The sequence below is a fragment of the Eleutherodactylus coqui genome, chromosome 5 (assembly GCF_035609145.1).
Source record: "Eleutherodactylus coqui strain aEleCoq1 chromosome 5, aEleCoq1.hap1, whole genome shotgun sequence".
In the NCBI taxonomy this organism is placed as follows: Eukaryota; Metazoa; Chordata; class Amphibia; order Anura; family Eleutherodactylidae; genus Eleutherodactylus; species Eleutherodactylus coqui.
In genome coordinates, this window is record NC_089841.1 from 252,670,817 (window position 1) to 252,686,924 (window position 16,108).

The 16,108-nt window shown below is 43.7% G+C and overlaps 1 protein-coding gene across 1 annotated transcript in view; it reads right to left on the minus strand.

Annotated features, from left to right (window-relative positions):
• Window positions 1-9,440: 9,440 nt before the first annotated feature.
• Window positions 9,441-16,108, minus strand: part of TRABD2A (TraB domain containing 2A) — a 127,137-nt gene continuing 120,469 nt past the window's right edge. The window contains exon 7 of the mRNA XM_066604498.1: window positions 9,441-9,960. Coding sequence (XP_066460595.1) covers window positions 9,780-9,960 — 181 coding nt within the window. The 3' untranslated portion in view covers window positions 9,441-9,779. The remainder of the gene's footprint in view (window positions 9,961-16,108) is intronic.

Consider the following 16,108-nt stretch of genomic DNA (forward strand, 5'->3'; position numbering starts at 1 on the left):
TACCCTGGATAGAGGTGGCGCTAGTGTGTGCATGTTACTTATCTCCTTCAGCTGAATGTCTACAGTGATTTTACATGCAGGTTTAAAAAAAAGCCACCGATTTTTTTTATGTTTTTTTTTTGTCAAAGCCAGAAGTGAATTTAGAAATAAAAGTCCTTCCTTTACATACTTTTTGTCAAAAAACACTCCTAACCCTGGAAGAAGTTGTCGTTTTGCTGCAAAACTGGGCATGCCATTACATCTCAGGCAGATATGCAACAATGAGAGTTGTGGTGGTTAGATGAACGGTCACCAGAGACACTAAAAGTGGTTCCCCTCTTGGCCTATAAAAGGCTCTCGGAGGCTCCTTGTGTGTAGTGACCTCTTCCGCTTGTGTAGAGCTTGTTGACCACTAGACTCCTCTACGACGCATAATTCAATAGTAGAGGTACTATAACCCTGTTTTTTTATTGTTATGTCATTTTATGTATGGGATTAAAACTTGGGTAAAGAATACCATTGGCTTTGGAAGCTGATTCCTTTATATGCTTTTGAGGTCCTTCGACGGAGTGCAGCCAGAAAAAGATTTTTTTATTTTTCATTTTGTCTTATCATCCCCACTTTTTTGCAAAAAGAATTGGGGTTTTCTTTAAGGCTGCTGCTCTCCAAAATCTGTGTGTACTAAACTAGACATATTTTTTGGATTCTACGGATGACCTTTATAAAAGAGACCTATTGAAGGCTAATCTGGATTCCAGGTGTAGGCAGGGCATAATTGGATGTTCTGCCTAACACCGGGTAAGTGAAGTGGATTTCTTCCATTATGTTATCCATGTGCAAGGCGCTCTCCCTGACTTTTGTTTCTTCTACGACGCAGAGAACAGATTTCACCCCATTACCAGAGTCTGAGAGGGGCGTATTATTGGGATGTGAGGAGCTGGATGGTCGTATCAATGAATTGTCCCCACCAGGCCGTTCTAACCAGACTGTTAGGAGGTGTTCGGGACCAGTGGATGTGTGAAGGCACACAAGGTGACTGGGCTCAGGACACCCCCTACAGACCACCAGTAGAGAGGAGTGTCTGATCATGCGACAAGCACGAGCAGCTCCAACTGTTTCCTTGTCCACCATCCAGGTGGCGCCATTGTTACACCCCTGTGTCTGTCGGAACCATTTCCAGGCACTTGGCTGCAGAACATTTGGTCTCACGGCACCCATTACATGTACCGTCTATGAAATCCACCGTCACCTCCATTTGCTGGACGCTACGGAGTGGAACAAGGTTGTTTTCAGCTACAAATCCAGGTTTAGTTTGGGCACTGACAATGGCAGTGTTCATGTCTGAAAACCTTGGGTTGAGCACCTCAATCCTCCCTTTGCTGTGGAGTGGCACACTGCCCCCACTGCAACTAGTGTACATTTAGGGGAGGCTCTTAATCACTGATAGCTCCGCCCATTGGACTGTTCACCTCAGAATGGACAGAGATATAAAAGTTCTACTGAATCTTGCCCCATAAAACTATATATCCATCAGCTCCTCCGGCTCTATAACATCATGCCTGCAGTTTAAACAACATTTTCGAGCTGACAGACTCACTTTAACATATTTCACTTTTTTTAAGTCCACATAGGGAAGTTGAACTTGTGATCATTGATCACTCATACAATATACTCTAATACTTCAGTATTACAGTTTATTCTTCTTTTACAGGTTTTGTACGGTTACAGGAAAAATCCATGCAGACCTGAGTCTTTACAAGGCCCAAGGCAACTCAATGTGACTTGGTGGTTTTGTTGTGGGGGGCATTTTCTAGACATCCACATTACATGGAGTGTGTCTGGCTCCAGAGACTGCTTCATACAAACTCCACACATATCTGACATACATGTTCGTCAGATGTCATCAAAGGACAAACTTCCAGCAGACATGGTTGGAAAACCAACAGTAAGTGAATGAGTGAATGTAAGCATGTTTAGGAGAAATACATCTATTCCAAGGCCGGCTTCACATGAGCAGATGCACAACTGAATTTGCGGGAGTATCGGCATATTTTACTGGACTTTTTCTGCCCGCGGAGCACGTTTTTTTTCTGCACAGGACATAAAGCGGTGATGAGTTGCGCATGTGTTCTTATTCAAGCAGAATTACGCAGTGTCTAGCGCACCTCTTTGCGCATTGTGCGCACATTTCACACTTCCATTGACTTCTATGGGAACGTTTGGTGTGCAAATACACAGAACGATAGAGCATGTTCTATCTCTTTATGTGCGGCCAAAAGATACATGAAAAATGCGCGCTTGTGAACGAAACCATTGAAATCAATCGGTTCTATTCGTTGCATACAAATATGTCTGTGCGAGGCCTGCCGAAGAGAGAAATAAGCACAACATGTGCGGACAGACTAGATCAGGGTTTCCCAAAGTTTGTTTTGCAGAGCCCTTGGAGCTCTGCGAGTGATTATCAGGGGCTCCGACGGAGGGTCTAGGTCCCCGCTATACTCACCGCTGTAGCAATGTCTGTGGAGAACGTCCAAGACCTGCGGTCGGCATAGCAACGCAGGTCGCATGCGTTGGCTCCGATCATATGATCCGTGTTGCTCTGCTGACCACAGGTCTTGGGTGTTCATTTCCTCAGTACAGGCTGTCCAGACACTGCTACAGCGGTGAGTAGAGGGCGGTCCAATGGTGGATTATGATTGGGGCGACCGCCCGGGTCCAGGACTCCAAGGGGGCCCATGGCCGCCCCAATCACCCCTATTGTAATCCATACTGCTATACTTCCAGCTTCAAGTAGAGGAAGGGGTTAATAGTGCAGCAGAGACAGGGAAGGCTATGTGTAGTAAGTAATTTAACCCCTTTCTTTCCCTAATACTACTAGGGGGGCGATGGGGGACCCTATCATTACTGGGGCAGTGATGGGGGAGCACTATTTCTATTGGTGTGGCAATGTGAGACCCTATCACTACTGGGGCGGCAATAGGGGTCACTATCACTACTGGGTCCAATATAGGGGACGCTACTACTACTGGGGCCACCAATATAGGGGGACACGGTCACTACATTGGGCAGATTTGCAGTGGAATTTACAGTAGCAGCAAAGTAGATGAAATTTTGAAAATCTCATCCACACACTGTGGAAAAAATCTGCACCAAACCCTGTGGATATTGACATGTGGGGGATTTAATTCCATAGCATGTTAAATTTAAATATAATGTATATCAATAGCCCATCCAGCGCCCCAGCATTCCTCCCTGTTTTTTTTATTTTAACAGCCATGTTCTTTTTTATGAAAACGGAGGTAATGATCATATGTTGTGATAAGCCACGCCCCTAACCACTCCCATGACCACACCCTCTGTCCCGCTTTCTTGGGGCTCCACGAGAAACTTTTTTGCGCACAAATACGTTTGTGTGAATCCGGCTTAACAACAGGCAGTACGGAAGGCCAGCTTTGAAGTCCTTTTGGATTCCAGAGCTGATTGTAAATAAATGGCCAGAACATGAAAATGAAATTAGACATTTGGCCATGCTGTATCTCTTACATCTTCTGGGGCTTTGAATTCCCCCGCCTCCAACACGTATGCGCTGTGATTGGATCGAGCGCCAGCCAATCACAGATGATGCTCGATGAACCAATCAAAGCCATTCAGTGATGTCACAGCCAGCGCTCGATCCAATCACAGCGCTTACTAGCTAAAGGTGGGGGAATTTGAACCAGAGAAAGACGAGAGCGGGGAGGATAACATAGCAGCCTGCCGCACCACTATAGCGGGGGACACAAGACGTCGGCTTCGAGGTGAGAATTGCAGGGTTTTTTTTTAACCGAGTTTAGCTAGGGCCTATTTTCGGGGAATGGCTTATATTTCAAGCCCCTTGAAAATCAGGGTAGGGCTTATTATCGGGGTAGGTATTATTTTCAGGGAAACACGGTAACAGAAGTCCCTAATACATTATATTAAGACACATTTATAAAAGCCATCAGAGATTCATACTTTATTCTACATTCCCCCCAGGCCGTTGTGCTTGTGGTGATAAGCGAATCCTGCAGTTTGCCGTATTCATCCATTTTTATGTTGCACCTGGATTACTTTGTATTCTTTAATGTATTCTTACTTGGTAGAAAGCTGATTGATGCATAATCTTCTTCATTTCTATATCAATGCACTCAGCATCTATTTTTATCCACTAAAGAGACCAAATGTATCACGCCGGATCCTTCTAGGCGCAGATGATTAGCTATAATATGGCTTCTCCTGTGTAAATTGCGTGTAGCGTAACAGTCCGGGGAAATGGTCCCCTTTCAAATAAAAACATTTGAAATAAGAGTCACAAAATCTTATATAGGAGAACTCTGGTATATCTCATCGGAGGGTTGGAAGCCTCTCCATGTCTGACGTGACACCTTCCTGCCAACCGACATACTTCCCATCGTATGATTGGCATAGCCTGTTTACAAAACGTAAGGGGGGGTAAAAGTATGTTTGTTTGTTTGTTGATTGTCTTGCTGCCTTTACATATACAAAGAAAAACCTATCAAGAAAGAAGCTTTGGATTTACAATTTGGTGTTTTCTGGAGCAAAACAGCTGCAAACCCAATTGTCATTCCTTAAAGGCATGCACCAAGACTGCAAGTTATCCCTATCCAGGATAACCTGCTGATCAGTGGGGGGTCTCACTGGTAAGACCCCCGCTGATCTTTGGATTGGTGGTCCCATGTCCCTCGTCCTTCTCACTGTGGTGATATTGCAGCTCCCGCACTGAGCAGGAGCTGAATGGAGCGCTGCTCGCACAAGTGTACCAGTCTCCGTACACCATCAGCGGGGCTGCAGAGATACCAAGGGGCACCTGTTCGGGTATTTCCATCCGCCCTATTGGATGGCGCACGGATTGTGCATGCTCAACCAGGGCTCCATTCATTCTGATGTCACTGCAGGGGGAGAAGTGAACCCCAAAGTGACAGGCAGAATAGGACACGGGTCAGATTCTAGAGAGTATAGGGTCTTTGGATGGAACAATAATGTTGCAGACTGCATCCAAAAAAATAGAAATGGTGGAATGGAAGCAAATTGTGATGAAATTGAGGGCAAAAAAACAATTTTTTATTTGTTTTATTTCAGTTTCTTTCCTCCAAAAATGGAGAGACAGAAACCCTGAACTGACCCTAACACCCGTTTTCACACGGCTCAGCTGGGAGAATCATACAAGATTTGTGCGTTGCAAGACGCACAAATCTTGCGCATATATGAACCCCATTCCTTTGGGTTCACACACATGAGTGGGAAGATATGTCCTGCCCTATCTTTCCCGCTTGAAGGGCGGGAAAATTAACTAGGGCAACTTCTATCTTTTCTCACCGGTATAATTAACAGGTGAGAATCCCACTAATGAAAACAAAACAATTGAAGTCAATGATTTTGTTTCGTTCCGTTGACTATCATGGCTGCATAATAGGACTAAGTCACGCCCATGTGAAGAAGCCCTAAGGCTAATTTCACAAGGACAAGCACTATATCACGCTTGGGAACCTGTGATTTTTCCGTGCATCACTGTCCGGCTAGTAGCAATCCTTTCAGCAGCATCAGAGGATCAGCAAATATTTCCCATTGTTTCAATGGGAGACCTTGTGTAGTGGTCCAGAGTTAGTGGGCCCCTCCGTAATGTTGTATGTCTATCTCGTGCCTTGTCTTGTCAGTGTCTTAATTGTAGTGTGCATTTGGTGTATTGCATCTCTGCAGCACTGAATGGGTTAATGTCTGGGTTACGTCTGGAAATGTATCATGTTGTGTGTCACGTAACCTTGTGATACATATGTGTTGGCAATGTGTGGTGCAAGGAGTTCTTGAAATGCTTGCAAAGAGCAGAACATGCCAGATTGAGTTGCTCTTGCAAGAGTCAGCAAGAGTCAGTGAGTAAACCCCATTGATCAGTCTGTGTGGAAGATGGAGGAAGTTGAGCGATTCCCTTCTGCTTGGCCTGGGCCTACCCTACCCAGGATATGCCGGTGCTACCACTAAGCACTGAGTGAGAGAGAGAGAAAAGGACTGCTGCTAGAGAGAGGAAAACTCTAGAAGTGTGAGTGTTGGCTGATAGAGTGTTGGAGGGAGAAAGAGAGTTGCCGGGAGCGGGATCACAAAGATAACTGGGACTGTGGATTGTCCGTATTACCTCGAGAAGCCCTTCCTGTCACACTGCTCCTGGTTTGGCCAAAAAGTATCCCTGTGTGTGGACTGATTGCAGGGAACCATTGGTTGCATGTTCCCTGTGACCTTCCCCAGTAGTAATTTGAAGGGGTCCAAACTTATCCCCAGGGGAGGAGGTGGTAGCGCCACCGTGACAAGGCCCTTATCTACCCCGCCATCTCCTCGGCTGTGGGCCCGCTCCTCTGATCTGCACTTGCATTGCATACACCTGACACCCCATGAAATGTTTTTCCTGGCCCCATTGAAAACAATGGGCGAGGTGATGCGAGGGAGAGCCCAAAAATAGGACATGCTGCAATAGTTTTTTTCCGCACTGGGCGCGATTTTCTCACCTGTGTGAAAACAGCCTTAATGAGGCATCACTGACTTTCATCTTAAAGCTCATGTATATTATTTCACTGCAATAAATGTCTATAGGGGTCCGTCCTGCTTGTCTGACATACAATATATTGTTCTCTTACTGCTGACTACCAATATACCATAACGGCTCCTTCACACCGGCGATTGCGATATCGCCACGGGAAAATTGTAGCAAAATCACAGTTTTGATCAGGCGATTTTTGAGCATCAGTGATGCCTTATCTTGTGAAAAATCGTGGATCGCATTGCTGCCCCCCGTCATTTTCTTGCGCAAGAGTCAATAGGAGTTTTTAGTGTTGAAAACGAATCACATCGCATAACAACCACAAGTTTTTTTGCGTTGCGATGCAATAAAAAGGAGTCTCCGTCCAAAAACTGAAAAACAAAATTGCAAAACGAAGAAAGATAGGACATGCCGCGTTTTTTCCCACTTCACGTCGCAGGAGTGAAAACATTGCAAACGGGAATGAAACCATTGAAATCATTGTTTTCATAATTCTGCGCTTTCACTCAGTCTCGCATTGCGTGAAATTCGCACAATTTTATTGCAAGTGTGAAGCGCCCTGAGGATGACGCACATCTCTAAGTAGATTTCTTTACATCCCATATCTTTTTCTGTAGATTACAACACGTAACGCGCCCATTACAAGTTAGGAGGGAAATGTGTCTAAGTATTCGCACGGCATCTGTTCATGGAAGGAGGTAAGTTATATCCATCAGGCCTGCGGAGTCTCAGATGTGTCTCCATGTTATTATAGGACTCAATAGGATGATGCAGAATGCTTCTAAGTCCCAATTATAATGAGATTAAAGTCTGGTGCTCTTATATCACAGCTCTACAGAGCCTTAATACAGTACGCACCGACAGAAGTCTATGGGACCCTGTTGTACTTTGTATGCCTCCGACTTTATAAAAAGAATATATAAAGAATTTGTAATCTGTCAGCTTCCATATGAATTCCTGCCGTTCTCCATCAGTGCCATATTGCAGAGGTATTCTTCTACAGGCAGCGCATCTAGGGGAGGATATCTCTGTGTGCCGCCATATGGTGCTCCATACAGCACTAGATTACAGAGCGTTAGGGCTTCTGTAGTCTGGAGCTACAGGGACTCCGCCGGCACGGAGCTGTGCCAGATGCTTGAAGGCTTTAGCCCCACTACTGATCCTTCCAGCTGGTTTTAATAGGCGCTCATGTGCACCGTGAGAAAACGTTACTTCTTATTACCGGCTTGCAGCTCTTCTCTTATCTCCAATGTTAATAAGTTACACAAAAAATGACTTTGTGCACAAAACCTCTGCGATGAAACCTGCTTATGATTTTGCTGCTGATTTCACTCAATACGTTGAAATAAGTGAAATATCTGCAACAATTAGCGCACGCTGGAGCTTGGAAAATCCGCAGCGAGACTCAAATCCAAAGCAACGTATTTCTACTGTGAGTGAATGGTTTTTGTTTTTTAAACTGATTTTTGGCTATTTTCAGGGAGAAAAATAAGCCCTAGCTAGACTACATAAAAAAAAGTACATTACCTAGCATCCGCAGTCCAGGTTCCTCCTGCTGGTCTCTGAGGTTCCATAGTTCCGCCGCATGTCCTGTACTCCTCGGCCGCCAACAGAACATCACTTGCTGGTCATGGGATTCATAAATACTGCCTCCAGGAAGCGATGGATCTTACTGGTTCAGTGAGTGCTGCTCTCCGCCAATCACAGCCGTTGCATTGGTTCATCAAGTGCTGCATTGATTGGCTGAGAGGAGTGCTCACTGAACCAATCAGAGCCATTGTTACCTGGGGGTGGGATTTATAAATCCCACTTCCAGCAAGTGATGTTTTCGGTCGGCGGCTGAGGAGTGCAGGACGTGCAGCGGAGCTACGTAACCTCGGAGACCAGTGGGAGGGACCAAGACCGCAGCTGCTAGACATTCCCTGATAATAAGACCTAGTGCCTCTTTTGGGGGAAAAATAAACATAAGACAGGGTCTTATTTTCGGGGAAACAGTGAAAATAAAAAACCCTGTTTATGTGCAACTACTGTCCATGGCCGGCGAGCGGCGTTGCGTATACGGCCGTGTGAAGCAGCCTTTAGGCTATGTGCACATCTGCAGTAGAAACCTCCGTTCTGAGGTTTTGCTGCAGATCTGGTAAAATGCTGGACAACTGAACGGAGACCAAACGGACACCATGATAGTTAACAGGGTCCTTTTTGCACTGTTTGCTTCCGTAATAAGTCAGATCAGTTTGGCTATAGGTTTTCCCTTTCCTGTTTTCCGTACAGAGCAGGAAATCGGAACCCCCGATGCACGTTTTGCGTCCTGCTAAAAGCTCCTGAGATGTTTGTTGGACAAACTCACCATTAACCCTTTCCAATCCACTGTCTGAAGACATTCTGATTGAAGGCTGTACAGCTCCGATGTCGGAAGACGTCCGGCAGGGTATTCTTACTGAATATTACTGGCCGCTCTGTTGTCGGGGGCCTCTCCAGCATGTCACATACCGCAGTACTGGCTCTAGCCAGCAGACGGCACCATTGTATAATGGCAGAAAGAGAAAGCCCCATAGGAAACCCTGAATCCAAAATTGGATTGCAAAGGGTTAAAACCAGATGTAACAAGACACAAAAATACGGAAGTTTCTTTTTTCCGACCTTTCTAAGAACATTTGTTTTGTGTAAACTAGAGCTGATCGGCATCCTGGGTCACAGGTACCTATTTTGTAATCTTGAAGAAGGCGGGATGTAATATGAAATAATTGGCGGAGAACGGCTGTCACTTCTTTATAAAGTGGCAAAATAGTCACTTCCTTAGAACACAAGACCTTTGGGTCCCGGCGCTCACTGCAGGAATATCTATTTGATAACGGAGTGTGTTCTCATAATCTCTGTTTGGACAGTAAACGACAGACAGATAATTGTAATAAAATACATTTTTAGATAAAAAATCATTTTAGTCTTGCTTTATAAATCTAAAATACATCTATGCCAATGTACATCTCCCAAGTGCATTATGGGATTAAATGAAACCATCCTTCCTCAAAAGAAGAAAAATATAACTTTTCCCGTAAGTATATTCTGTCCATTATTAATCTGTGGATTCTATTAACAGTCCATGACAAGTGAAGCCCCCTGGGCCGCGGTCCCGACACACTGTCATGCCGATAGACCCCTCTCCAGTGCCGGACCCCGGTATTGTGCATTTCCATGGACGCCCGTGCATCTGTCCTGGTTTTATCTTTGCCAGTCCTCATTGTATCAGCAGTTGCTGTAAATGACAAATCATCAGTAATAGGATAGAAAGGACTGACTGGGCTGACGATCTGCTGGTAGCTGCTTGTATAAAGTGGTCATTTCCATGGTTTCTGGGCCGCGGGTCTACTGTGATATACCCGTTAATGATCCGGATTTGTGGAGGAAGCTCGGTGACACTGCAGGAAATAGGAAAGTAAGGTCATTAATAGTAGGGAAAGTCATGTTTATTCATTTACTCATTTACATATCGTAAGCGTATGCTGTGGTGCTGCACACGGATTGTCATCATGGCGCCCCCATGGGGGCTCACAATATAAATTCACCTATTGGTATGTTTTTTGGAGCGTGGGAGAAAACCCACACAAACATGGGGAGAACACACAACCCCATGTAGAAGATGCCCTTAATTGGATTTGAACCCACTGCTAACTATTGAACCACTGTTTTCACCTTTATGTAACTTTAACCCATTGAGAACAAAGCACCGTAAATATACAGCGCTTGGTCGTGGCCTTTATTCCTGGTTGATAGTAATTATATAGCATGGCATTAAAGCTCCTGCGCCTGCAATCTAGCAGGAGCAGGTCAGGTTCTGAGCTGTCAAACACAGCCGAGAACCCAGAGGAGAAGGCAACACAAGCTACATAGCATTCAGTGTGCACTGTGTAGAGAATGCAGGAAGCGGCACTTCTGTTTCCTGCATGAGACCCGGTGACTCCCGCCATGTCAGAGCTGCGGGGTCTGAAGAGATCCCTGACTAGCTCTGATAGTGACTGAACTGTTGAGTATTGAATACTCGATGAGCCTTTTGAACTTAGGGATGAAAAAAGTAATCTGCTTCGTCTGATGTCATAAGGGTTTGAGATATATAAATTTTTGGATATCTTTTGTCTGTATTGTTTTATTTTAGTGGCGGTATTTCCTATTAATATTTTTTGGATTTATTATTTTTTGTTTTTTTGGATCAGGTCTCTTTTGTCCTGACCTGGGTATCTAATACCTCCCCCTTATCTTATACCCTCCCTATTTTTAATTAGGGAAAGTTAGGGAGAGGCAGGTCAGGTTCCAGTTTGGGGTTGCCCTTCTCAGGGCGGTTACATCGTTTGTTCATCTACATATTATAGTTTGGGACATTATAGGGTAGAATTAGGTTTTTTTTAATATAAATTTGATCACTAATAAAATTGAAATTTTAATCAAAGGATACATTACACGTTTCTGTCAATTAATACAAATTATATATCAAAATGTTCTAAACAAAATGGTGAATCCATTCCTGTACTTTAACGTAAATATAATTTTAAAAGTATTTTTAAAATGAATTATAAGTTTTAAAAAAACTTTAGGACTGAAACATTGGTTTTTAAGGGGTTAAAGGGCAATTCCTGCACTCTAGCTACCACCATCACCACAGTTTCAGCCAAAGTGGTGATAGAAGTGGTCATGGGGAAGTGCGCTCTTTGTCGCTGCTCCTGAGAGATGGGGCAGGATCCCCAGAAAAGCCCAGTAACTTTACAATGTAACCCTCTTGGCTGGGATTACAGCCGGCAGTGGAGGTCTAAACGTTGTGGTTCATTTCCTTGCTTCACTTGATTCACTCTCAGATCTTCCATCTCTTGGTCCCAAGTTAATATAGGCAATGATAGTTAAAGCTATCTCCAACTAAAATTGGCCCTTTCTTTGTAGGTGGAGTGTAATTTTTAATACAGTAGGCTGGTGAGCTGATGAATCGTAGGCTAGATATGCAAATTATTGTGTTAATTGTGACTATTGACTGTTATGTTCTTTATCTCCTCCTGAAAACATAGTGGGGGCACCTCATCAGTGTGCAGTAGGATCCTGGCTTGGCTAGTGAGCGGCCTGTGATGCGTGTCGGGAGGGGTATCATCACCAATTAAGGAGAGCACCTAGAAAATGAGTGAGGAGGCTTACAAGGCCATCCATGCTCCTCTGAGAAATATATGCAAACAAGGAAGATAAGCATTTCACACCCCAATGGTGAAGATATTCATTTAGTTTATGTTTGTCCATTGAAGTCAATATAATTCTCACATTAACATGCCGTGACATTCGCAGTCTGTGGAGTTGGCTGTCATGAAGGTCTCTTCTTTACATTGTTTAACTCAAGGAACTGTTGAGTGATTTTACCTAAAGGGAGAGTTCTGTCAAAACAATTTTCTGATATGTCATAAGAAGATTGGCGAATTCTGGGATCTTGGGCATTCACTGTGAAGAGAGATTCTATATCACCTGAGGGCTCTGAGTGCTCTGTAATTTGCTTCATCCTGGATAACACTGCTGGTATCGCATCAATAGATTATTTTCACTTAATTTTCTAGTAGACGATTGATTGTGTCTATAATCGGATCTGATTCTGATTTGATACACGGTAAACAAAACTTGGTGCTTTCTGCAAACTCTCCATTGATCATAGACTCATAGACTGGTAGAGTTGGAAAGGACCTCCAGGGTCATGTGGTCCAACCCCCTGCTCAGTGCAGGATTTACTAAATCATTCCAGACAGATATTTGTCCAGCCTTTGTTTGAACACTTCCATTGAAGGAGAACTCACCACCTCCTGTGGTAACCTGTTCCACTCATTGATCCCCCTCACTGTCAAAAAGTTTCTTCTGACAGTGAGGGTGATCAATAATTGTGTCTCCTCCCTTTAAGTTTCATCCAATGACAGCTGTCTGTGTGTTAGGATTTGAACCTCCTGCACCTTGAGTGGCTGCCCTTCATACCCAGCATGCTGGGTAGCTCCTTCTGATTCTTAGTCTTTGTCTCCTTTTCCTTGTTCCTGTTCCGTGGCTTCCCACTCTAGTCCATCTTATAAACATAGGGACATCTATATATATAAAGACGAAAGCACTCACTGACTGACTCTCCACTAATTCTCCAACTTCTCGATGTCGTAGTAACATGAAATTTGGCACAAGCATAGATTATGTCCAAAATAGGAAAAGTAAAGGGTCCCAACTCGATTATTCAATTCTAGCACAAAAGAACTAGCTTCCAAATTTTACGTATGGAATCTAATTCTTCAACTTCCCGATGTCATAGAAACTTGAAATTTGGCACGAGCATTGATTATGTCATAAATAGGAAAATTTAATGGGTCCTAACTGGATTATTCAATTCTAAGCACAAAAGAATTAGCGTCCAAATTTTACGTATGGAATTTAATTCTCTCACTTCCCGATGTCATTTTATATAAAGGAAACGTCGCATGGTTACCTCCACATGGTGTTTCCTCGGTAACGCAAAGAACCATGCAAAATGGTGAACATATTTTTTTCCCGGTATCTCTAAAGTAACCACGACTTCATAAGATTTTCCGTGTGAACACCAGATAAACACCAGTACCAACTTAACTTTGGCAAATCCAGGTATATCAGCTAGTAGTATTTTAGGCTGAATGAAGACAATGTCCATCTAGTTCAGCCTGTTTCAACCCACACCTTGTTGGTCCAGAGGAAGGCAAAAAAAAGTAGTCGCCCTTCTTTGAACCCCCTCAAGTACTGCAACATCTTTCCTGAGCACCGGTGTCCAGAACTGTGCGCAGTATTCCATGTGAGGCCTGAATAGTGCCTTATATAGTGGAAGAATAACATTTTCGTCCTTCGCCCCTATGCCTCTTTTGATGCATCCCAAGATTTTGTTTGCTTTTGCAGCGGCTGACTGGCATTGATTGCTTCAGTTAAGTCTACAGTTAACTAGTACCCCCAGGTCCTTCTCCATATCGCTTTTCCCTAGCAGTACCCCATTTAGTGTATATTGGTGGCATCCATTTCTCCTGTCTATGTGCATAACCTCACATTTATGAATATTGAACTTCATTTGGCATTTTTCCGCCCAATCCCCCAGCTTATCTCGGTCCATTTGTAGCCGCACATTGTCTTCTATTGTATTAATTATCCTGCATAATTTTGTATCATCTGCAAATATTGATATTTTACTGTGCAGCCCCTCTATCAGGTCATTAATAAATATATTAAACAGAATGGGGCCTAATACTGAACCCTGTGGCACCCCACTAGCAACGCTGGCCCAATCAGAGTACGAACAATTTATTACCACCCTCTGCTTTCTATCTCTGAGCCAGTTCTTTACCCACATACACACGTTTTTGTCATGCGGCACAGTGTCAAATGCTATAGAAAAATCCAGATATCAAAATATACAAGATCAATAGACTCTCCCAGGTTCAGCCTAGAACTTACTTCATTGTAGAAGCTGATCAAATTGGTCTGACATGATCAACCCCTCATGAACCCATGCTGGTGAAGAGTTATAACGCTGTTTTCCTTGAGGTATTTTAGGATGGCGTCTCTCAAAAACCCCTAGAATATTTTTCCAATTATTGATGTGAGACTTACCGGCCTGTAGTTACCAGGCTCTTTTTTAAACCCCTTTTTGTATATTGGAACCACATTGGCAATGCGCCAATCCAGTGGTACAACCCCGGTCTCAATAGTATCCCTAATTATAAGAAACAGTGGTCTAGCTATCACGTTGCTTAGAACCCTTAGGTATATTCCATCTGGGCCTGGCAATATTCCATCTGGGTCCGTGTCTTGTTCCTTCCCCAATTAGCCCCCTATATAAACCCGGCACTGCCACTCCCACCTTGCGTGATTACTCTGCTTCACAGCACTATTTGGTCAAGCTCCACGTTGCCTGCTCCTCCGCTATTTCTGCAAGACTACCCGATAACGACTCCTGGCTTCCATCTGACTACGCTTTCCGCCTCACCCATTGTTCTGCAACTGTGACTACCTGCTCACGACCTCCATCTTCCTTCTGGCTACTCTCCAATCTTGCACGGTTATTACACCTGTGGCTCCTATCCAGCGCCGGTAAGACGTTACATTGTGGAAATAAGGATCAGGCATATTGAATTCAAAACTGCCTGATCTTTTGTTCCCACTTGCAATAAATTGTCAGACGTGTCTGGTAGAGGCAAGTTGTCCTCTCCCCATTGTACTAAACATGTATGTTTGGGGTAATGTCGGAAAAAAAAAAAACAGCCGTCAATTATTTTAACAGGTTGTCCGCCACTTAGGGTTTTTACAAAAACCCCTCAGAATGTTTTTAAGTGATGAAGTAATATTCAATTTACTGATCACACACCACTTTTATTCCAGGGCACACCGGGTGCCCGACTGGTCTCTTTACTGCCTTGAATTTCGCAGGTCGTTGTGACTTCTGCAGCTAATCACTGGCTGCCGCTGGTGGCCGGACAACCCCTTTAATGTGTATATTCACCTTTTAGAGTGTTTCCAATCTACACGCTGCTGTTTCTTCAATTATACCATACAAAGAGTGAATACAAAAAAGGGATGAAGTAAATTTTATTGGCTTTGACAAAAAAAAAATCGAAGTCTGCACCAAATTACCATTTGTCAGCCTCAGAAATTTTTGAATTTGGTAAGAGACGCGATATGACGTGACATGATTGCAGAAATTTCCCTACGCGATACCCCCTTCTTCACCATAAGGGGAGATTTAGTGAGCCCAGTAGTTCCTTCACTGGGTTTAGTATGATTTTCCCCAGGGCACGGTACACTGGATACATGTCGGTGCACACAATTACCATAAGACGGCCATGAAAGATACGGTGGGAGATTTACTAAGCTGAATGCCCTAGAATTCTGGCTCGATTTGATGCAAAATAATGGTGTCGATGCCCCGCACGCACCAGATTTATTATGTGTGTAAAACACTTTTTGCGCCTCATTAAACAAGGGGGCGTTCTCCTTACGGTTTTCATCTTTGCAGAGAGCTCATATAGTTCAATAAAAAGTAATTTATTAAACCGATGCTCCATCCTGTTGGTCAGACCTAGATTAATAAATAGCCCGCTCGTACAGTATAATTGCTCTAACCATTATTCCTTTGCCCAAGGCTATGTCGAATCTCAGAAATTCTGCAAGACCCGTTCCAGTAATCTAATAAACCTCAAACTGCAGAGATTTCATCAGGAAGGACGCTGCGCTGTTTTCAGAAAAATGTACAAAGCTCTGTACTAAATACCAAATCTTATTAACCATGTTATAGTAATATAACCTCCTTATACAGGACAGATCCGGCATTATGTAGGCTTTTCTTATAGGATGGTGCAAATGTAAAGAATTCACAGCTCCAACCTAGGAACCATCAGAGAGCTGACATGTTGTAAATCAATTATAGAGTCTAAACCCAAATTCAAGTCCTATAAGGGGCTACCATTAACCCTTTCCAATCCACTGTCTGACGTCTGAAGACATTATGATTTAAGGCTGTACAGCTCCGATGTTGAAAGACGTCCCTTGGGGTTCTCT